The sequence below is a fragment of the Lagopus leucura genome, unplaced genomic scaffold, assembly GCF_019238085.1.
Source record: "Lagopus leucura isolate 7727_CA_CO unplaced genomic scaffold, USGS_WTPT01 Super-Scaffold_100004, whole genome shotgun sequence".
NCBI lineage: Eukaryota > Metazoa > Chordata > Aves > Galliformes > Phasianidae > Lagopus > Lagopus leucura.
This window is the reverse complement of record NW_024962264.1, coordinates 18,560,533-18,580,768: the sequence shown is the minus strand read 5'-3', so window position 1 is coordinate 18,580,768 and position 20,236 is coordinate 18,560,533. Positions and strand designations below refer to the sequence as shown.

Below are 20,236 nucleotides of genomic sequence, written 5' to 3'. Positions count from 1 at the left end.
TGTTAACTTCAGGCGATCCAGATTCAAACTTCATACAAATGGCCAGTGAATGTATGCACCAGTACAGATGTTCAGATGCTTGAAAATGAGTGTAATGTTAATTACTCTCAAATTAACATTATCCTGATGCAAACCCTTTATTTAATGTTATGCAGCATTAGAGATACAGATATGCATATTTAAATGAAAGGATACTGTCTCTTTAAGAAAGGCATTTGTGTTCTGTTGATGGAAACGTGGGATCTAAACCATGAAACACGAGAATTTGTACAATATTGTATTGTATTGTAAAGCAGCTCCTTAGTTGGTTGAATAAGAATAGCATCACGTCATGATATTTAATTACCCTTATGTATCAGAATGTGTTTGTTAAATCTCATAATGCAATGCAGATGTAAGGTGTTTCTATTTTTAAATGTGTACCAGAATTTTTTTTATTTCAGAAAAGCTCTGAATGTTGAATGTGTGTAAGTCTCCAGGAATGTAACAAGTTGATAAAAGCCCCAGCCAAGTCCATCCTCCTTACAGGGGAGAAAAAATAAAAAAACAAACTGGAATTTCTTTTCTTTTCTTTTCTTTTTTTTTTTTTTGGATATTTGTTTTACAGCTTTCTACGTCTTAAGGCAGAGAATAGCCAGCCTAAGGTGCCAGCCCAAAGGTTAGCCGAACATATTTCTTGAAATAATTTTGGAAAGATTATGGCTTGGAGTTGTGGCCTCTAAGTCATTAATTATTCATACAAACTATAATATATGGCAAGAAGATGTAGATGTTCTTTTTTTTTTTTCTTTTAAATGTTTTTGAAGCATCTGATTTGGGGAGGGCGGGGAAGGGTGGGAGAGGGAAGAAAACTAACAAGGCTGTTCATCCCGGTCACCTATCTGATGACATGCATCTTACCTCCTAAACAGTTGCACTTTTTCCTTTTTTCCTTTCTCTTTTCTTTTTTCTTTATTTTACCGTCAAGCCCCAAGGAATAGTTTTGCTTTTCTGCGAGTTGTTTATACTCCCAGCATCACATTTACAAGCTGTCAGATCTGGGAGGCCTGATTTTGCTTTCGCAGTATAGAATTGTGCAGCAGGAGGCTGGTTTGGGATGGCTGACACGCTTACTGCCCCCCGTTGTCTGCTTCGCGCCTCCACTACAGGTTGTCATTCTCACAGCAGGGAAATGTTACAGCCCCTGGCCTACAGCAGTGCACAGCCTGGCACGTTAGAGCAAGATGAAGTCAGTGCTAGTTTAGATTAGTACTCAGGGCTGTGGTCTCCTGCTGCTTAAGAACTGATATATCTTGTTTACTTATCCCTGCGGTGGGAGCACTGGTCTTTAGAAGGGGAGCAAAGCCATCAGCTGCGCATTAAAGTTGGCTTTGTTACTGTGGCACAACAGTTACTGCACTGAAGCCACTGGGTGTTACATGACTATAACCAAGTTAGTGGTAGGGCCCCGTTTCTTTTCTGCCCCTCGTGTGGTGACACTCCTGCTAGCCTGGAGTTGGGTAGAAACACGGAGAGATTTGGGTAGCGAACCTGCATTTGAGATGATAAATCACTGTTCTTTAAGGAATTGTTGTAAGCTGCTTGAAAGGCAAACATGAAAAACATGACAAAACCTGAAATATTTCTTACTGTTCTCTGTGCATTGTGTTAGACCAAATTTCCACTGGTTTTTAAACAGTTCTAAAATGCACAGGTGTTAGGTTAACTTTCACTGGCTTCATTAAATCCTGTTGATCTCAGCGGTAGCTAAGTGTGTTTTTAAGTGCTGCTCTGAGCAGCAGGGCATTCATGAACCAAGGTCTGGATTTGGTATGCAGTTGAGAAACACGTTTGAGTATAGTGTAGGCAAGCAGAGAATTCACTGTAACAAATAGCCCCCATGGGCTGCAGTTTGTCATGTTAATGTGCCATTACCACAATCATATGTGCAAACTGAGTAACCAATTTATGCAGGCAAAGGTGAGAGTTATGTGTGTAAGATTAGGATCCACTTATCTAATGGAACTATATATTGTAGGTAGAAGCTTTGTGCATTTTAACCTGTTAACATGAACACTACAAATAAATGCAAGTCACTTAAAACAAAACAGCAAACAGCAAAACACAACTCAGACATAATATGTCACCATTTTATCTGATGTTATTATCAGTCTCTAGTTACAGAAGTTGGTCAGGCACTCTTATTATCTTTCAGTGTAAGGAACGTTTTGCATGTGAAATTATCTGAAAGTTGATACCTGCTGACTATAATCAAGCTTATTGAACTCTGCAGGGATGTATATTGTGACTGCTTGTGCACGTAGCTGGGAAGCTTTTTTTTTTTTTTGCCATAGTAATTCTGTAATGTGAGTTACGGTTATCGCATGGTTTTACCACCTGCTGATAACTATGTAGGGGTAGCTTGAGGTTGAGCTCTGTGCTTACCTCTGTGCTTGTATGTGATGGAGCAAAGAAGAAATATGTAACTGTAAGAGTTTGTGAAGATGAATAGTATGTAATAATCTATGGGCTGATGCATAAATTACTTCCCGTGTTTGGGCAAAATGAATTTCAAGAAATTGGGATTTGGGATCAGGATAAAAAAGGAGCTATGTGTTACTTGGAAAGAGAGAAGCAAGGCAGATGGTCAACACAGATTATTTCAGATGCAGGCATTCTTGTACAGTTTTGACTTCAGAGAGTTGAAAAAGAGGTTGGAGAACAGATTGAACGCGTGTGGTCTGGCATTTTGATGTGAGTGGAGAGCTGCAGAAGGAGCAACTTTTGAGGGCAACTTCTGTCAGTGAGAAACTCTTGTGGACATCAGTCAAAGAAAGAAGGTGCGTGGAATCAGGAGTTAACATTATGGAACAAATTCAGCAGCAGAACAGAGCAGTGTTATAGCATTCAGGAGTGCCCTCACATCTTTATAGTCTTTTGCTGGAAGACATGGCTTAAAGTGTTAGAAAAGCAGATGAGAATTGGGATGGTAGAGACACTCCGCTATGCAAGTTCAGGATTTTTCATTGTTGATCTCTAATGAAGGAGTTAGGTAAGAATTAAGCAGTGTGACTGTCTTGTTAGGACTGCACCAAGCAGCACTTGGTAATGGATTAATCAACTGCTAACATGAACATTTTAGGGAGCTGAGTGCAGGGAGAAAATAAAGGTGAAAGAACCGACAGCAACGCCTCCCACCGCCAACACTGCAGACCCATAATGAACAAATTGAATGTATACTTCATTGAAGTACTTATGCAGCAATTAAAAAATCATAATTCAGAATGATTTAGTCGTACTCAGGCACACCAGCTGTTCCTGGTGTCTGGGAAGATGGCTGGCTTCGAGCTTTTATGCAGGCATACCGCATGCTGAGAGCATATGCGTTGCACAGGAATTCTTTCTCCCACGCTTGAGATAAACCCACAAAAACAACTCTAAACCCAATTCACTCACTCATGTTTCAGTTCCCTATTGTTTTTACAGGGCTTAATTTGTCCTGAATTTTGCTTGAAACTTAAAATGCAGTATTTATCATCTTATTTTGGAAGAAAGTTCTTGCCAACCTTTAAAATAGGTACTCTGTTAGATTTCTGGCTAAATAAAAGGCTTGAAGGATACTTCCTTGCCTCCCATTAAAGTCACTGGGAACTGAGACAGAGCAAGTCTTTGTGTCTGGCCCCAAAATAATTTAAAATGAAAAGATTGAAATGAGGTGATCACGTAAATAGTTTGGTGAGAGTGATTTGATTCCTTGTAATAAATGCTGTGAAGTTTGGAGGTGTTGGCTGAATTACGTGCATTGCAAAGCTTGCTGCAAAATGCTTTTCTCTTTTATATAGAAGTTCTTCCGTTATGACATGGAACTAAAATTGAATAGAATGCTGTATTTAAGTTGTGTAACACTCAAGTGGCTGTGAATACATTCTAATAAAAGAGATTTCTTCAAGAACTGTGTTTGGCAGCAAAAGTTGGTTTCCAAATAACTGTTTATGTGCAGAAAGCATTTTGTAATGTCTTTGGCTTTATGGATAGTGGTTAGGCAGTCGTTAGAGTAGGGACTTTTAAGCTGTAGGCTGCTGAGGCACTGACATCTCCTTTAACTGAGACTTTTGAAAACAGAAAAGATTTAAGTGCTCTTCTGAGTTTTATCTTGGGAGTAGGACATAGTCTAGATCAGGACTTACCCACCTGTCGTACAGGACAGCAAATATTGCAGATAATACTATGGGGCTAAGCTGGTTAACGTGTATTAGGCTGTCATCTGTTGAGGATGCCACAGATCCCATCACCCATGTCTTCTCTCTGTAATTAGTTCTATGTAATTTGCTTTAGATTTTTTTATTAATGCTACTGAAGGTTTTTTTTTTTCTAGTACAATGTCCTACTTGGTTGACTGAGAGAATACTGAAAAATATTGGATCTTCTGAATTAGATGCACTTTTCCATTTCTAAATTCTAAATTGTGAAGTTTTTTTGTCTTCAACTGTAAGATCATCCTTTTGCAAACTGAGCTGCTGCTAACGTATGCTTCATGCATTTGAGGAGAGAAAGGCATTTTAGTGTCAGCTAAACTAAAATTGCAGCAGGTTCTCTCAGGGAACTTTACCACTTCATTCCAAGCTGTTATTTAGCTGATGGTGCTTTGTGTTCTTCTAAGAAGTTGGTATTATCTGATTGGGTCCTGCTTTACAGTATGGATTTTCTTTGAAGGACAGTTGAAACTTTATGGAAGCTCTTGCAAACATATTTGTAGTCATTTCTGTTACTAGTATGGATATATTGTATCTCTTTTTGCCCAATGATGAGGTTGGTCTTCATGCTCTTCATTTTTTCCATCATCACCTCTAGGTAGAGTAGGGCTTATGATATTAGGAAGACAAGAGATACGGCATCTAAATTAGCCCTTAAAACAGAGCCTAGTTCTTTGTTTGTGACTGCAATGATTAAAAAAGCAGCAACTGTTTCCAACTACAGTGCTGTAGAATTTTGTGATCTCTCAGTTGCTCCCCTGACAGTTCTGCCTGTTACCCAAGGGCATGCATTTGAAACTTACCTTCTGTAGTTCACTGAACTGTTGCAGCTACTTTCACAGAAAAAGAAACTCCATTAGATAGCTGGTGAATCTGAGTCCCGTGTCTTTGTTTCTGGCCAGTGTTTATAGGAAAGACGCATCTTGCATTAAATAAAACCACCCCTCTCTGTTGCTTTTTAGCAAATTCTCAAAGACAGAATTAAAAGAGATGCAGCAGTGTTAGGAAGATCCACCAAGAGCAGCACTACAGATAGAAAACAAGGTCTTCTGTTCTCTGGGGATCCCACGATGCATATGTCTGATTTTTAAACAAAAAATGCCCTGAGTAGAGAGCAAATACAGACCCTGAACTGAACCAAATTCATTCTGTGCTAACTGTTGCTTCTGTGGATGCAGTTGTGGGAACTGCTGATTCCGGATGCTTTGACTCTTAAGGAAAAGGCTTTGGATCATTAGAGATGTATTTGCAAAGTTCTTTCACAGCTGCAACTAATCTCATTTCTGTTTTAATTTTGTTTAATTCAGCCCTGTTGAACAGCCTGGCTGGAATGCAAGCTAGTGCCTTCTGACAGATTTCTGTTCAAATAGATCCTTAGTACACACAATTTTATAATACAGACTGTTGTCAGATCAATGAATATTACAGCTGGGTCTAGTTAGTGACTTTGCAAATTGCAAATGATACTGACAGTTTAGAAAATTAAAGTCAGGGTAAATAGTAAATCCTAATTACAGAGTATTTGAGTTATGCCACCCTCTGTTTTCTTTGTAATTTGTGTCTGCCTTACTTAAACAGTAAGCTCACCAGAATTTTACATCTGCACTCTCTCACAGAATGAGAAAAGCTAGGGCATATTCCAGTTTACCAAATTTAATGACGTGAACCACAGTTCATACATACACAGAGCAAGTGAAGGCAGTGTGTGTGCAAGCTGATGAGCTACTAAGGGAGCTTAATATGCCAGCAACAGCACAACCTCCTGTTGTACCAAAATAGAATACCAGTGAGTCCCACATGTATTGGGGTGGCAATTACTGTTGAAAATGCACTTGTTATTCAAACAGTGGTATTTGAGACACAACGGTGCTTAAAGGAGGAACATAAATGCTACTATTTTTGTTAGGTCATTGCCTTTTGTTTTAAAGTAATGCACTGTCAGTCATGACTGGAACCAAAGAATAATGAGTGGTGTTCTATTTGCAGCTATATGCCAACCAGGATGCAAACACGGAGAATGCATTGGGCCAAACAAGTGCAAGTGCCATCCCGGATACACTGGAAAAACGTGCAACCAAGGTAAGAAAGTGACGTCCAAGAAAGAGAATTTGTTTGTGAAATCACAGAAATATTGTTGACCCTTGCAAATGCTGCGTATGTTGCCTGCAGGCATAGGATAACAAACTCATATACCACGTCTGTTACTCCTGTAGCTTTTCTGAAATTGAGACTGACATCTGTAGAGAAAATGGCATCTGCAGTGGGATGATACAAGGAAAGCAATTGCTTTTGTTCAGGTGAAATGAATGAGATTAACATAAAGTGTGTATCCACATGCTGTCCTAATCTGAATCAAGTAATTTGAATCTCGTGGTCAGGATTGTTATTTCATAAGGTCACAATTCTCAGGTTTTGATAGTGAAACCGTATTTCTTCAATTAAAAATGATTTCTTAAGTACTTTATCATTTTTTTTGTTTCTAGGCCTGAACTGGGTAGCTTAGCGATAACTGCACTGTGTAAATAAGAGTTGAAAAGACGAAGCCTTCTTTTACTGAATTAGCATCTTGGTTCACTGTAGGTTATATTAATCAGACATTCATGCATGGTATTGGTGACAAAGTTGCTGTGGCAGATGTCCATGAGGTTTTTGAGATTCCTGCAGACAGCCATGTCGCAGACATCCATCAGTCAGATCAAGTCACTACAGCCTATATCAGTTCTACTTCAGATGGCTGTTCCTGAGGTTGGATTATGCATTCCTGCCATGTGCTAATTCCACGTTCGGTTGAGACCCAAATGGTGTGTGCTTGATGCAGAGTCTGCTTTTGCTGGGAGGATATCTGAATGTATGGCTGGGAAGGGGGCTACAGCACAGCTCAGCCCCACCCCCAGTGTAACAACTGGGTGGATTAGAACTGTAGGCATCCCATGAACCCCACTTATGTACAGGATAAATGTGATCCGTGTTACTGTACTTCAAAATAGCAACTATTCTGTTCACTCCAGAGGCCATCTTTTTCTTTTCTGTTCTGGAATAATTATTAGTAATAACGAAGTAATGGCATAGGCAGAAGAAATGTTGGAATTTCCCTGTGGAGGTGGAAGTCTTTCTAGAATATGTGAATGGTGCTGGGCTATGAAATGTGAGTGCTGATAAACAGGCTTTACATCTCATCTATTTGTGGTCCTCAAAGATAAAGCCATGTACCAGGGATCAATCCAAGAGAACAACGGAATCTCACAGCAGAACTGTTGCACTGCAACTGTGTGAGGATGCCTGAAGGCTGGTCCTTTTCCAGTGGCAATCACAGAACGGCCCGGGTTGGAAGGGACCTCAAGGATCATGAATCTCCAACCCCCCCCACAACAGGCAGGGCCACCAACCTCCCCATTTAATACTTGACCAGGCACTCACTTCAGGTCACTTAGGAATTAGGATAGCTGATACTATCTCTCTCATATTATGCTGCTATCATCAGCAGCCAAATGGCAGTGAAATTGCCCAAATCTTGCAAGTAACTTTAGTGTTTCCCTTCTAGCTTTTTAATATCAGGTTAACAGCCATAAGCAGTTAAGGGGAAAAAAGAAAAGAACATTCTGAAAGAAAATCCCTCGTGCCAGCTCTCAAGTTTATAGCAGTAAGAACGAAACTAAAGCTTCTTTCAAGATGTGTTGAACGGTAAATTGATAGCAACTCTTCATTAAGACCTATCTTTATAGACAAAAGTGAATAGTTGCAAGCTTGCCATTTTTACAAGCGTATGCAGGCTTCTTTGTGTGACTGGGAAAGGTTGTCTTCATGTGAAGAATATAAAAGATCTGTTTTGCATATTGCAAAGATTTGGTCATTTTGTTTTTTAATTATGCCTTCTTCCCATCATGTGAAGATGAGCAACTGTATTCAAGTCCACCTGGTCAGAACAGTGAAGCACATCTATTCCGCCCCCTGGAGCATCGTTCAAGAAATACACCTTCAAGGGGTGAGATGGTCCCTGTATTTCAGGCAGCGTGCTCCTTCTACCTGCACGGCTTGAAATGATAATAAGTCTCTTGCAAAGGGGGTGGAGGCTAATGGACCAATGGCTGCGATGCAAAGGCTGAACTTGCAGTGTCGTTAGCATGCAGAGCAAATAACTGACTGTATTCCCTTGATACCACGTGTCTGTTATTCTAAAATGTCTTGACTCTCCATCACACCCAGTGTTGTAACCTGCTTTTGTTTCTTTCCTCTGCTCGTCTTTCAGGATCTGTACTTAAGTTATTTCTAAGCTCCTTTGTGAACTCAGAACGATGGGAATTGTTTATTGGCTCAAATAGAGGCAGAAGTTGGTGCTTGCTGGGAATGACAGCTTGAACTACTTTTTTATAGTATGAGTGATAGTTAAATCCTTGACTTTGTGTTGGGTCGCTGGTTGTCTCAGTCTGAGTAAACTTGTTATTGGATACCTGACGTGTTTTCTGATTCAAGTTGGCCAGTAGGCAGAAAAAGGCAGAAAAGATTTGAGTTCTGCAGCCTTTTGCAGGAACTAATTATAGAGAAAATAGCAGAGTGCACTGTGCCTTCCTAGGAAGTAGTGCTTATGTACTCACCAGCTGTTTGCGGGCTGGTTCGGCCCGGTTAGTGGCTGATGGAGTGGGGGAGCCCAGACCCTGCTGAGTGTGCCCTAAAGTTGGTAATTATCCATGATGAAGTGTGAGGCTGTGCACTGGTCAAAGAAGTCCCTCCAGGTTTGCCAGTGTAGCTCTGTTGTCTTTTCCTTTCATTCACATTTTAATTTCTTTTCTTAAAAATTAAATACTCGCACTCAGCAGCTTTGCTTCTGTTTTGGAGCTTCTTTCCATAGTGCCTAAAGCTTTCAGCCTGCTTTTATGTGCACTACTGTGTTCTGTTACTTGGAAAGTAAGAATGCTGGTTTTGTACTGTGTAATTGTAGTAAATGTAGTAACATGTCAGCGTCAACAGTTCAACAGCAAAACTTCAGGTGTGGGACAACAAATGGAGATTCCTGCAAAGAAATTAAAGGGATTCCTAAAGGCCAACGCTATGAAAATGATTAACATTTTTAAATTCCAATGTGAAAGTTCAGCCTATGCATTTAATACATCTTAGTTTACTTTTTTTAAAGAGGAAACTACTGCTGTTTTCTCTTCGCCTCTTTTGATGCACTTGTACTGAGATGTCTCTATAGATGTTGTTTGAAGCATGCAGTTGATATCTTTGGGTAAGTAACTTGACCTTTTAAAAGTAGCATATGTTCAAGAGGTATGTTGCTATAGCTGATTATTTGACCACTAACAGGAGCCTGAACCTGTTCTTGAAAGAAACAGTCCTTACTTATAGAACAAGAAACACATCTGAAGCAGGAATGTTGCAGTGCTCCCCCTGTTTATGTGCAGTACATCCGAATTCTTCTGTGGGAAGCATGCTGTTGCAGATTATGGGAACACAGGGGTAGATAAAGGGAGCTGTCAGCATATTCATGCAGGCCTGTCTAAAGAACCTGCAAGACCTGCCAGTAATTATCCAATATACCTGTTAGGAAGCTGAGCGTGCTTGCTGTGTGGTTTCCGAGTACGTGCCTGCATTGCTGAAAAGAAGTAAAAGACAAGTTGCACTTCAGGGAAAATAAGGGGCTGGGCAGAGTGCTTCAGTGCAACCTGCTTGGAATGTGGCTTTGCTTTTAAGCAGCCGGGGCACTGCCAGTGCTGTTTTCCTGAACTGTGGCATTGCTTCTGACTCCATAAGGTTAATAACATCTTTCAATAGCTGATGTCAAAGGCTGAAGTGAAAGCCCATGACACGTAAGCTTTAGATTTAAGTGGAGCTGCGCTAACAGCTTATTTCTGATGCCTTGTGACCTTAGCTTTCTGTTATGTCAGCCAAGGTTAAAAAAATCAGACTGTTTAAAGGCACAGGCATTTTATTCACAGCTATGTATTTTTAGACCTGAATCAAAGGGGTCAAAAGCTGATGCGACAACATTTGCTCACAGGCAGAAATAGAATGCAGAGAACAAATAATTTAGTCAAAATTTTGCAAACAAAACCTGTGTAATACAGTTGATGGCACCTGCCTTTTAAGATTAGGTTATTCTCAAGAGTGTCTCTGTCTGTCAACACCTGATCTTTCATTTCTGTACTAAGAATATTTTGTACCAAATGGTGGTGTACTATTCAGGTGGGATTCCAGTTATTTAAGGGTCACAGCGCAATCTATGCATTATGGAGGGCAGCAGATTTTAAACTGAGAACAGTCATTAGTAGCCTTTCAACTTTGATCTGTGTAGTAGTTCTGGAAGCAGCTGTGAGAGACTGTTGTTAAGGGTAAGAAGTTTTGGAAGTGTAAGCGAGATGTTAGTGCAACTATAATATCTGTCAGAGGAAGTTCCACAGAAGGAAAAAAAGCAGCCTGCTGTGCTACCTAGAGAACTTTGCTCCCCCAAATATTTGCCAGTTAATAATTAAGCATTCTTCTGTCTTTTTTTTTTTTTTTTTTTTTTTTTTTAAGAATAAAAAATTTAAGAGTAATTGTCCTCCACTGTCATCATCGTCTGTTGCTCTTCCATTTGACCTGTGCCTGTATCTGTCAACTCTTAGCTGAAGATCCCTGTTTCGCAGTAGGAAATGTACATCTCTTCTACATCTGTTTCTCTTTTAACAGAGCAGTACAATTTATGATTCTCTGCTATTGGTACCTGCTGGGAGAAGTATGCTCTCCTAGCAACTTCAGAAATGTGTTCAAACTCCTGAAGAGTGAGCGTTGGGAGGGGATGCTGCTTCTGCAATGCATGCACAGCAGGAAGGTTGCAGAGGAGGTCATTCGTCCTTGTTTCCAAGACACAGGTTCATCTCTCCTGGCAGCTTTTCCTTGCTGAAGACATGCTTATGCTCACCTAGTCTTCCTCACTGCTGTAGGAGTGCACGTTGCTCTTCAGGCTTCCGAAGGGAGGAAGTAGACTTCAGGAAGATCTTGTTCAGCTTTCCAAAGGGAGGAAGTAGAAACTGTAACCCTATTAGCCTGTTCCAACAGAAGGGGAAACTTGCTGCTCTTCCCAGGACCATGGAAGATGAGGTCAGGTGGAGAAAGACTGTGGGATGTGGGAGACATTTCTCTGCTCTTCCTTGGCTCTGTGAAGATGAAAACAAAGTAGCTCCAAAGATTTGTTTTCGTTCACACAAACACTGTTGGGAACTCTCAGAAACAGCAGCAGCATTAACAGTGCTCATTTCTAGGCATCAACAGAATCCTTGAGTCTGATTTTGAATCATATCAGTGACTTGGAGTACAATGTGTTTATTTTTCTCTTGATTGCTCGACATCACATTGATCATAATGGAAGGGAAAGTGGCGATGGCTGTTTGCAAAGTTCCTGGAAATAAGTTGCTGTTATTGTAACAGCACTCCAGTGGCATTGTGCAATACTGGACACAAGGACCAGTCGTTAGTTAAGTGCTTGCTGGCTGGATTTGTGAGTATATTTATTGTGTTCACCTGTGCTGTCATCTTTAGTGATCCATGCACAAATAGCTAAGTTCTGTAGTGAATTATTCTGGTCTACCAATCACATCAACATATGGTCCTGGAAGAGAAGGAATTCCTGACTCCATCTTTTCTTGTGGGCTTATTATTTTCAGTTAAAGTCATGAGTTCTGTATTATAAATCTGAAATAATAACCTCTAACAGTAGTCCTTGAAAAATATCACTGGTGTCACATGTACTTTTTTTCAGCATTTCTTGGATGATAAGAAACACTTTTTTTTCCAAGGGATTGTTTTAAGGAGATTCTCATCAGCTTTTCTGCTTTCTGCTGCAACTGACTTTGAAGCATGACAGCAAATCACCAAATTGCTCTCAGACGCACTCCAGCAGTGACTGCAGCAGTGATATGTGCTTCTTCTCTTCTCTACAGTTCTGATTTGGGCAGTCTGCACTTCTACATTTGCTAATGAAATTTGCCAGTGCTTAACTTAATGATAGTTCTTTGTTTTTCACTCATTTTTATGACGAGGTACCTGAAAAACAGAAGTACATACTCCACATGGCAGGAGGACAGAACAGTACATTGTAGAGTTTGTTCTGGACGTTTGCTGGACTGCACGTGTAGAGCTAATTGCTGTATTTTTCCTTCTTTCTCAAGGAACTTGTTTTAATCGGCTTTTCACACATAATTGCTATGTTTTTTTTTCCCCCATCCCCTTCCCTTGTACTCTTTGTTTCAGATCTAAACGAGTGTGGACTGAAGCCCCGGCCGTGCAAACACCGGTGCATGAACACCTACGGCAGCTACAAGTGCTACTGTCTGAACGGCTACATGCTTCTGCCAGATGGAACCTGCTCCAGTACGGCAAGGCTTGGTGCTTTCTTTTTCATCAAAGCCCCTGCTTGGGTTTCCCCAGGAAACTTGTATGAAATTAAGTTGTGTCCCATGCTGGAAGATTTATCTTGCTAGAAATTAGGCACTTGTACAAATTGAGCTGAGCTGCTTTTTTTTTTTTTTTTTTTTTCCCCTAATGAAATTAGCCTGAACAAACCAGAAGCAAATAGTTTAATTTTATTAGTTTTATTATAAGCTTTCCCAGAAGCATTCTTCAGTGCTGTAAATCACTGTTAATTGGCCTTCAGGGAGAAGTGCTTGCCATTTTCATTGCAGCAAGACACCTGCAGCTCTGTTGTATTTTGTCCTTATAAATGTAAAATCATTAAAGCTGCAGATGTTGGTTGTCTGACTGGCATAAAATCGTACCGTCATCTCTCTGGAGATCAGGTTCCTACTTGCTCCCATAAAAGTGGATATTCTGAGCGTGTGGAGAGAGAGAGAAGGGAAAAGAAATGACCTCAAATTAAAGATACTCCTATTTTAAAATGTGGATAATGTCCAGGACATGTTATATATAGTACGTACTGGAATTTATTTTCTTCATGAGGACTACATTCCATTACTCGCTACAGTTGTAGGGCTTTTTTTTTTTTTCCTATTGTTGTCATTTTTGGTTTTTGTTGTTGTTTCTTATAACCACACGCATTTGCTCTTTAAAGCCTGAATGACTACCTGTGGAATTCTACAGGTATCGTAACTATAGCATGTCTCAGTTCCACAGAGGTCACAGTGATTTTCTGTTACTGGTCAGTGTCATTATCTAAACGCGTTCCATTATTTGTCCCTAGGTGCCCTTTCTTGCTCAATGGCAAACTGTCAGTATGGCTGCGATGTGCTCAAAGGGGAAGTGCGCTGCCGCTGTCCTTCTCCAGGCCTGCAGCTGGGGCCTGATGGTAGAACCTGCATAGGTGAGTGATGAGTTGCAGATTTAATATTTAATATATATTTTTTCCTCATAGAATTTTCATCCTTACACTGAATGCATTTTAAAAGTTCATCAGGTGTATTTAGAATGCAGTGTACATGTAGTTTCAAGAGGTGACTAATGAGGATGGAGATGTACTGCTCAGCTATTCTCAAGTGTTCTACATCAGAGATCCCCAGTGCTTTCCTCCAGTCTTGCAGGTTTCATTGGCATCCAAGCCCCTGGCCCTTACTACTCTCTAATGTTCCTGTGTAATTTTAAAGTACTGCTAAAGTCTTAGCAAGAGATGGCTTTCCTTCATGGGGCAAAAAACGCTCAATCTCCCTTTTTCGGTACGAAATGATTGGGACGTATTCTTTCTAAATAATTTCTCTGACAAGCTTAAGTTGTGCTAAACAGTAAATACCTCCAAGAATGACAGTTATTTGTGGCTAGAGCTTTGTCTTTTCCTGACATGTGCTCAAGCCATTTGCTGTTGGTGAGTTTGTCTGCTCCAGGGAGTGTGCAGACACGTCTGCAGTGTAGATGCAGTAGAAAAATAGCGTTGTAGATGGCAGTAAGAAAATTGAAGTGTGCATTGACTGCAGCTCATGAAATCCTAGTTTGAACAGAGTTTGAAAGACAGCTGGGAATTTAGTGCTTATTTATAGCACAGGTTTAAATTCCTCTAGACATTATTCTGTTCTTAGTTTAACCTACAGAGATCATTCTCTTGTTAAAATGTTCCTTCCAGCCAACCAGTGTAGAGCAACCAAACAATTCAGGTAGGAAAGAAACTCATTTCAAATAGATAACAAAGAAGTAAAAAAGAATTCAGCAGAGTATTCATTGAAAATAGGGATTGACTAATTAATGACTCTCAACTCAGTAAATCTGTGTTCCCTGCTCTTTGGAGTAGGTTTGGTATACATTTTAGCTTTAAAAGATGTGTAGCTATTTGAGGACTGAAAATCATAATTATTTTCATTGCAAAAGAAAGTCTCATTAGATGTTTTGCTTGTGGATGGAAACTTAAAAATACATCCTTGTAAACTCAAAAACCAAATTATTTTAAAATCAGCATCATAGTCGGTTAGTACTTGCGTTGGTAATGCGGCCTTACAGCAGGACAGAAGCAATCCTGTTTGTAATCCTGCCTCCCTGTTGAACGCTGGCTCTGACAGCCATTGGGTGCTGCTTGTAGTATTTGCCTTAAGAGCAGCCGCTGGCTTGGGTTTGGGAGCGTGCCTCCATTGCAGACCATTGATTCCGAGATCAGAATGCAAATCACCCCTCTGTGCCTGGTTTTCATGGGCAGCAGGTGTGAGCTACAGCCTGCTGCAGCAGGCAAAGGGGAACCTCCTTACAATGTCTGGGCCAGGTGCAAAGTGGTACAGGTCTGTGGGTTTGCAGGAAGCCCCCATCACTGTGCTGTGCGAGAGCTGTAGGAGGCCAGCACTTTCCTTCCGTCTTCTGCCTAATGATCAGTGTTACTCCTACCAGTAAAGAGCATCCACTCCACTTCCCACGTTACATGCGAGCAGTAGACATGTGTCAGTTTTCAACAAAGTATTGATTAGCTGTTCAGTCCTGTACCTTTAGGATATATTATTGCCTTGAAAATTTAACAGTGTGACAACATCCAACATGCTAACTTCCTTACATGAATTTGCAAATACGTGAATTTGTACAGAAGGAAATTCAGGCCTCTCTCACAAGCAGGAGGGCATCAATCACTCAACTTTGTTTTGCAGCCCTGACGCTTGCAGCTGAAATGTTCCTTTTTCAGAAAAAAAATTGCACAGAGAGCAAAATCTTGCTTTCCCATAGATTAAGAGCCTGATAGAGGTGCAGAGGAAAGGCCTGAACTGTGCCCTGCAGATAACTAGCAAATGTCAGAAGCAGTGTGCTTAAGACGCAGCCATGCGTGGCAGGTCCCTAACTCAGAGAAGAACTGAGGTAGATTCAAATACTAAGAAGACTTCAGCTCAGTTTTCAAGGGCTAGAGAATGTAGTGCGAGCAGCTTTTGAGTATCAGCCTGCTTTCCTGCTGAGAGCCCTGCATGCTGTGAGAGCAGGCTCTGTTGGCATCTGCCTGATGTACTTAGCATGAAGCAGCAGCTTCAGGGAGCTGAGAAGTGTCATGCTGGATGAACATCCCACAGCTCAGAGCTCTGTCCTTACCTAGATGAGACACTATGTTAGGTGCTGCTGGCAGAGCAAATAGAAGCCATGCGTCTCAGCACCTTTGATATCTGAAGGTCACCTTACACACATCTCCATGAAAGAGGGGTCAGCTACGGTGCAGGGTAAGAACTTGCAAAGCGGCAGACAAAGTGTTTGGCCTGTAGTGATTGACCCAGAAACATTGCACCCTTGGCCTCAGCTTGAACTCCTTGTTGAGAGCAAGTCCTGAACAGATGAGAGTTTCTGATAAGCTCACTGAGCAGGCCGTGGATTACGGATGCTTGAGATCTTTATAAAAGCAAGTGACCTTCTATCACATGATGATGTAGTAGGTACATATGGCCTGTGCTACAGGAACAATGTTTCAGGCATATTTGGAAAAACAATTACTGGGGTATTTTTTATTATTATTTCTCACCTATATCCAAGTGCTATCTTAATAACCACGCAGGGCTTAATGGGCGAAAAGTCATACAAGTGCATGACATAGCTTTTCTTCAGCCAAACACCATTACAGTGTAAGGATGAATATTTTCAGGCCTTGAAGAAGGCATTCTCTTGTCTCTCACACGGAGTTGGGAAGGCTTCTGGCATGGGAACCATAAGAATCTGGGCATGTGGTTAAGAGCTAAACCGAGGTGACACAGCTAGAAGTGCTCAGGTGTTACTGCTGGCAGACCACCTTGCATTCAGAATAACATTTTCAGAAGTACTTTAGCTATTCTTCAGTTTTCACAATGTGAAACAGTTACATGTGGGTCGTATAGCTTGCATTTTACCTGTTACTAAAAGTAATGCAGTTCCTCTGTTTCCACAGATATTGATGAATGTGCCACTGGGAGAGTTATCTGCCCGCGATTTAGGCACTGCGTCAATACTTTTGGAAGCTACATGTGCAGGTGTCATAAAGGCTTTGACTTAATGTACATTGGAGGCAAATACCAATGCCATGGTAATACCACATTTCTTATCTGCGTGTAACCAAGGTGTATTTTATAAACTTGAATTAATGGTTTAAAGAGGAATATTTGCTTATGGCTGGAATGTTGAAGAAGGTTATTGTAGGTTGCTCTGCATTTGTATTTTAGGAAAGGGTGGGTAATAGAACTAACTAGACTGAATGTGAAACTGGAAGCATATGTTTTACTCCTATTGCAACTGGTTCTCCTGTGAAAGGTAGCGGGAGAGCAGTGCTGGTGCTGCAGGAATTCCTGCCTAAACTTCATCTCCACAGGTTTCACTGGGCAGAGACAGTTGTAGGTTTGGAGCAGCATGTGCAGCATGTTCAGCTGTGTCTGAGCTGTCGTGCAGTTGTGATCCACTGCGTGCCCAAAGATCCAAGAAAAGAACAGTGCCTGGGGCACACCCCTGCTCCTTCCAAACCAGGCTGCAGAACCTGCTTATTCTGGAGACAGGGTTGGTAAATAACCTACCTGTCTTTGTCTCCACACAAGACTGGAATGCAGCTGGTGTATGCCCTTCAACAGAGATGTTTCTGATCCCACTGCCTTAGTTTCCCATTGCCTCAGCCAATGTATGATCCTTTTTACTGAAAAACAAACAAACAAAAACAATTGTGTAGAAACAACAAGGCATTGCTTTATGTTTAAGCATAGTTTTAGAGAGAAGTCTTTGTGCAGAGGCCTAAAACATATAAAGGTCATGTATGTAGTTTCTATCTAGACACAATAGGTACAATAAAGATGAAGTGTTTTATGAAAAAAAGTAATTTTAATACCTGGGTGTTTAAAATGTGGATATTCCTGAAGTCACCACATTAACTTCCAACTTTTTCCATTTCAGTTCTTTTGAATTTCTTGAAATTTGCATTTTTTCATGATTGTGCTACTGTTCATGTTTTTGCAAAGATTAACAGGAAGAAAGGTTTCTTCTGATTTTTGATATAACTTTCTGTTGCAGATATAGATGAATGTTCCCTTGGCCAGCACCTTTGTGGTAGTTATTCACAATGTTACAATACACCAGGATCCTACAAATGCAAATGTAAAGAAGGCTACAGAGACAATGGAACAAGCTGCATACGTATGTAAAACTCCTTTTCCAAAAGAAGTTCGGAAAGTAAATTCGTGTGTCCATGAATCCTGTGTTGTACCTTTTCAGGTATAACGCTATCAAGCTTCATTTATCTCAGCTATTTTTAAAAATTAATGAAGGTCAGAGTTTTGAGTCTTAGCATGCTTTGATAAAAATACCTCTCTCTCAGACACTTTCATAATTAGAAAGATACTCATCTCACCCTATTCAGGGCTTCATTCTAGAAGTTGCTTCACAATGAGGACAAGTGAGTAAGTGGGATAAGTCTGGTCAGACGGTACATATTACTCATATGCTGCTATTACGTATGCTCTGCAACATGCCCCAGTCAACAGTTTGCCATGTCCACTCCCCAGATCTTAGCAGAGCTGAGAGGATTTCTCTGGAAGAATTTCCTCAGAGGATTCATATTTGTGTTAGGAGAAGCAGTCATCCCTCTTGGTACAGAATAGGCCATTCTAGCTCCTTAACATGCGATGTCCCTCAGGACTGCACAGCTCTATCTGCACGATCATTTTGAGCACCCTGTGTTCATATGTGGGTTCTGGTTGTTGGTGACTCACCCGTCTTTCTAATGAGCAGTACCGCTGCAAACTTGTTTCCTGTGGCTTTAGTCATTATGGCTATGCTCTCACTATGGTGATCTTTCACAGCACAAATGCTTATATAAATATATTATATATGCTTATATAGCTTATGTTATATGTAGACACACTTGTCATGTTACTGGGACGTAGTCCTATGATACAGTTGATATTTTTATTCGCCACAGGGTAAAAACAGCAGGCTATTCAAAAGAATAGTAGTAAGCAGATCGAAAACCTTTTAACCTGCTATCTTCAAACAGTTCATTGTTTAACAAGCAGTATCTTAATTTCAGCTCTGTGTTATACTTCAAACACTTGTGTGTCCACAAAATAAATGAGTAGAATTCTTACTGGGGCTTTTAAGATCTCTAGTGAGATGAAAAGGTTTATTAACAAATAGTAAAATACAAATAACAAAACAGATGTTCTTGGATTTCATGTCTATAGAAACTCTCCTTAGGATATAAATCTAAAATTTGTTACCCTTTATTTATGAAATACTGGGGAAGGTGGTATTGTAGGCAATGTCACTGTATTGTAGGTGGGGCTCAATTCATCTTTTCTTTTTTGTGGAGGATTAAAAAAAAAAACAAACCACCATTCACTCATTTTCCTGGTGCTCAGCAAAGAAAAGATTTAAAAGACAGCTAGTTGGCTTCAGTTAATTGTCTATAAAGTGATAAACAGTTGTAGACGAAGAGGAGTGTTTAAAAGAAGTGGAAAGACTTGAAAAGTACTTTCTTAAACCAAAGGTATCTGCCCTGAAATGACCTGCCTTGACTGAAATGGTTGTAACACTGGAGTATTACTAAACTTCCTCTGAGTAAAAATGTGTGAAGTTTTACAGCTTAAGATATACCTTCATGTCCATGCTATTTTACTAACAGCTCATTGGGGTGAGTTTTGTTGACTGAAAGAGAGTTGATGCTTGGGAAGATGTAGGCACTGTGTGCCTGCCTTTGGTCATGCTAAATCATCTCTGATATACTGTAATGAGAAGTACTGATAATTCAGTAGTGTTGATGCTAAGGTGTGTGACTAGTTAGTGGAAACATTCAGAAGAAGAGGCATTAATTCAGCAGACTCTTCATGGCAATGAATTATATTCTGAAGTTTCTGGAACGAGGAGTCCATTTTGCTCCCATCTTTATTCTCTTTGCAGTTACTCCTAAGATAATGACTGAACCTTCTGGTTCATATCACATATTCAAGGGCACACTGTGCTTCCTACAGGAGGCACCGGTATAACCAATAGGATTCCTGATGCAGGATGACAAAACAGCCCCTCAGACCACCATGTGTACTTGCTTTTGTTACAGAAAGGCCGGTGACCAGACCAACAGCTCGACCCACACCTGGGCCAACAACTCGAACCACATCAAGGCCAACAACTCGACCCACACCAAAGCTGACCACTAGGTACATACCTGTGACAACAAGGCCAGTAACAAAACCAGTGGCAAAGCCTGCACCTCCAACGCCACCTCTACCTACAACGTTAAGACCTACGCTGCCACCACAAAGAACTCCTCTGATAACCACCACACTTCCTTTGCTTGTTCCTGTTGAAACTACATCTTCCCAAGGAGCTACAGATGATAACAGGATACAGATAGATCCTCAGAAGCCCCGAGGGGATGTGTTCAGTAAGTAGATTTACTTACCCTTTCATTAATCATCATTGTAGAAACCAGTGTACTGTTTTGGTGTTTTGGAACGTTTTATCAGTGAGAATGAAGGCATGAAAGTGAAAACAGTCATGTGCTAGAGCTGTGTAAATAACTGATCTTATGACCTAACAAAAATGTGTGGAAGAAATTCTGGATTAATTCAACCAAAAATTCCAATTAGTTACATTTTCAGATGAAAATTTTGGAGGGAGAAAGGAAA

General features: G+C 40.5%; 1 protein-coding gene across 4 annotated transcripts in view; it reads left to right on the top strand.

Annotated features, from left to right (window-relative positions):
* NPNT (nephronectin) overlaps positions 1–20,236 on the top strand; it is a 41,680-nt gene that overhangs the window by 8,021 nt on the left and 13,423 nt on the right. The window contains exons 3-10 of one of the 4 annotated variants that reach the window (XM_042870684.1): positions 608–658; positions 6,219–6,311; positions 8,122–8,214; positions 12,456–12,575; positions 13,402–13,521; positions 16,522–16,656; positions 17,625–17,747; positions 19,666–19,992. In XM_042870684.1, the coding sequence (XP_042726618.1) occupies positions 608–658; positions 6,219–6,311; positions 8,122–8,214; positions 12,456–12,575; positions 13,402–13,521; positions 16,522–16,656; positions 17,625–17,747; positions 19,666–19,992 (1,062 nt within the window). The remainder of the gene's footprint in view (positions 1–607; positions 659–6,218; positions 6,312–8,121; positions 8,215–12,455; positions 12,576–13,401; positions 13,522–16,521; positions 16,657–17,624; positions 17,748–19,665; positions 19,993–20,236) is intronic. The other 3 variants (XM_042870685.1, XM_042870686.1, XM_042870687.1) reach the window with 3 other exon arrangements.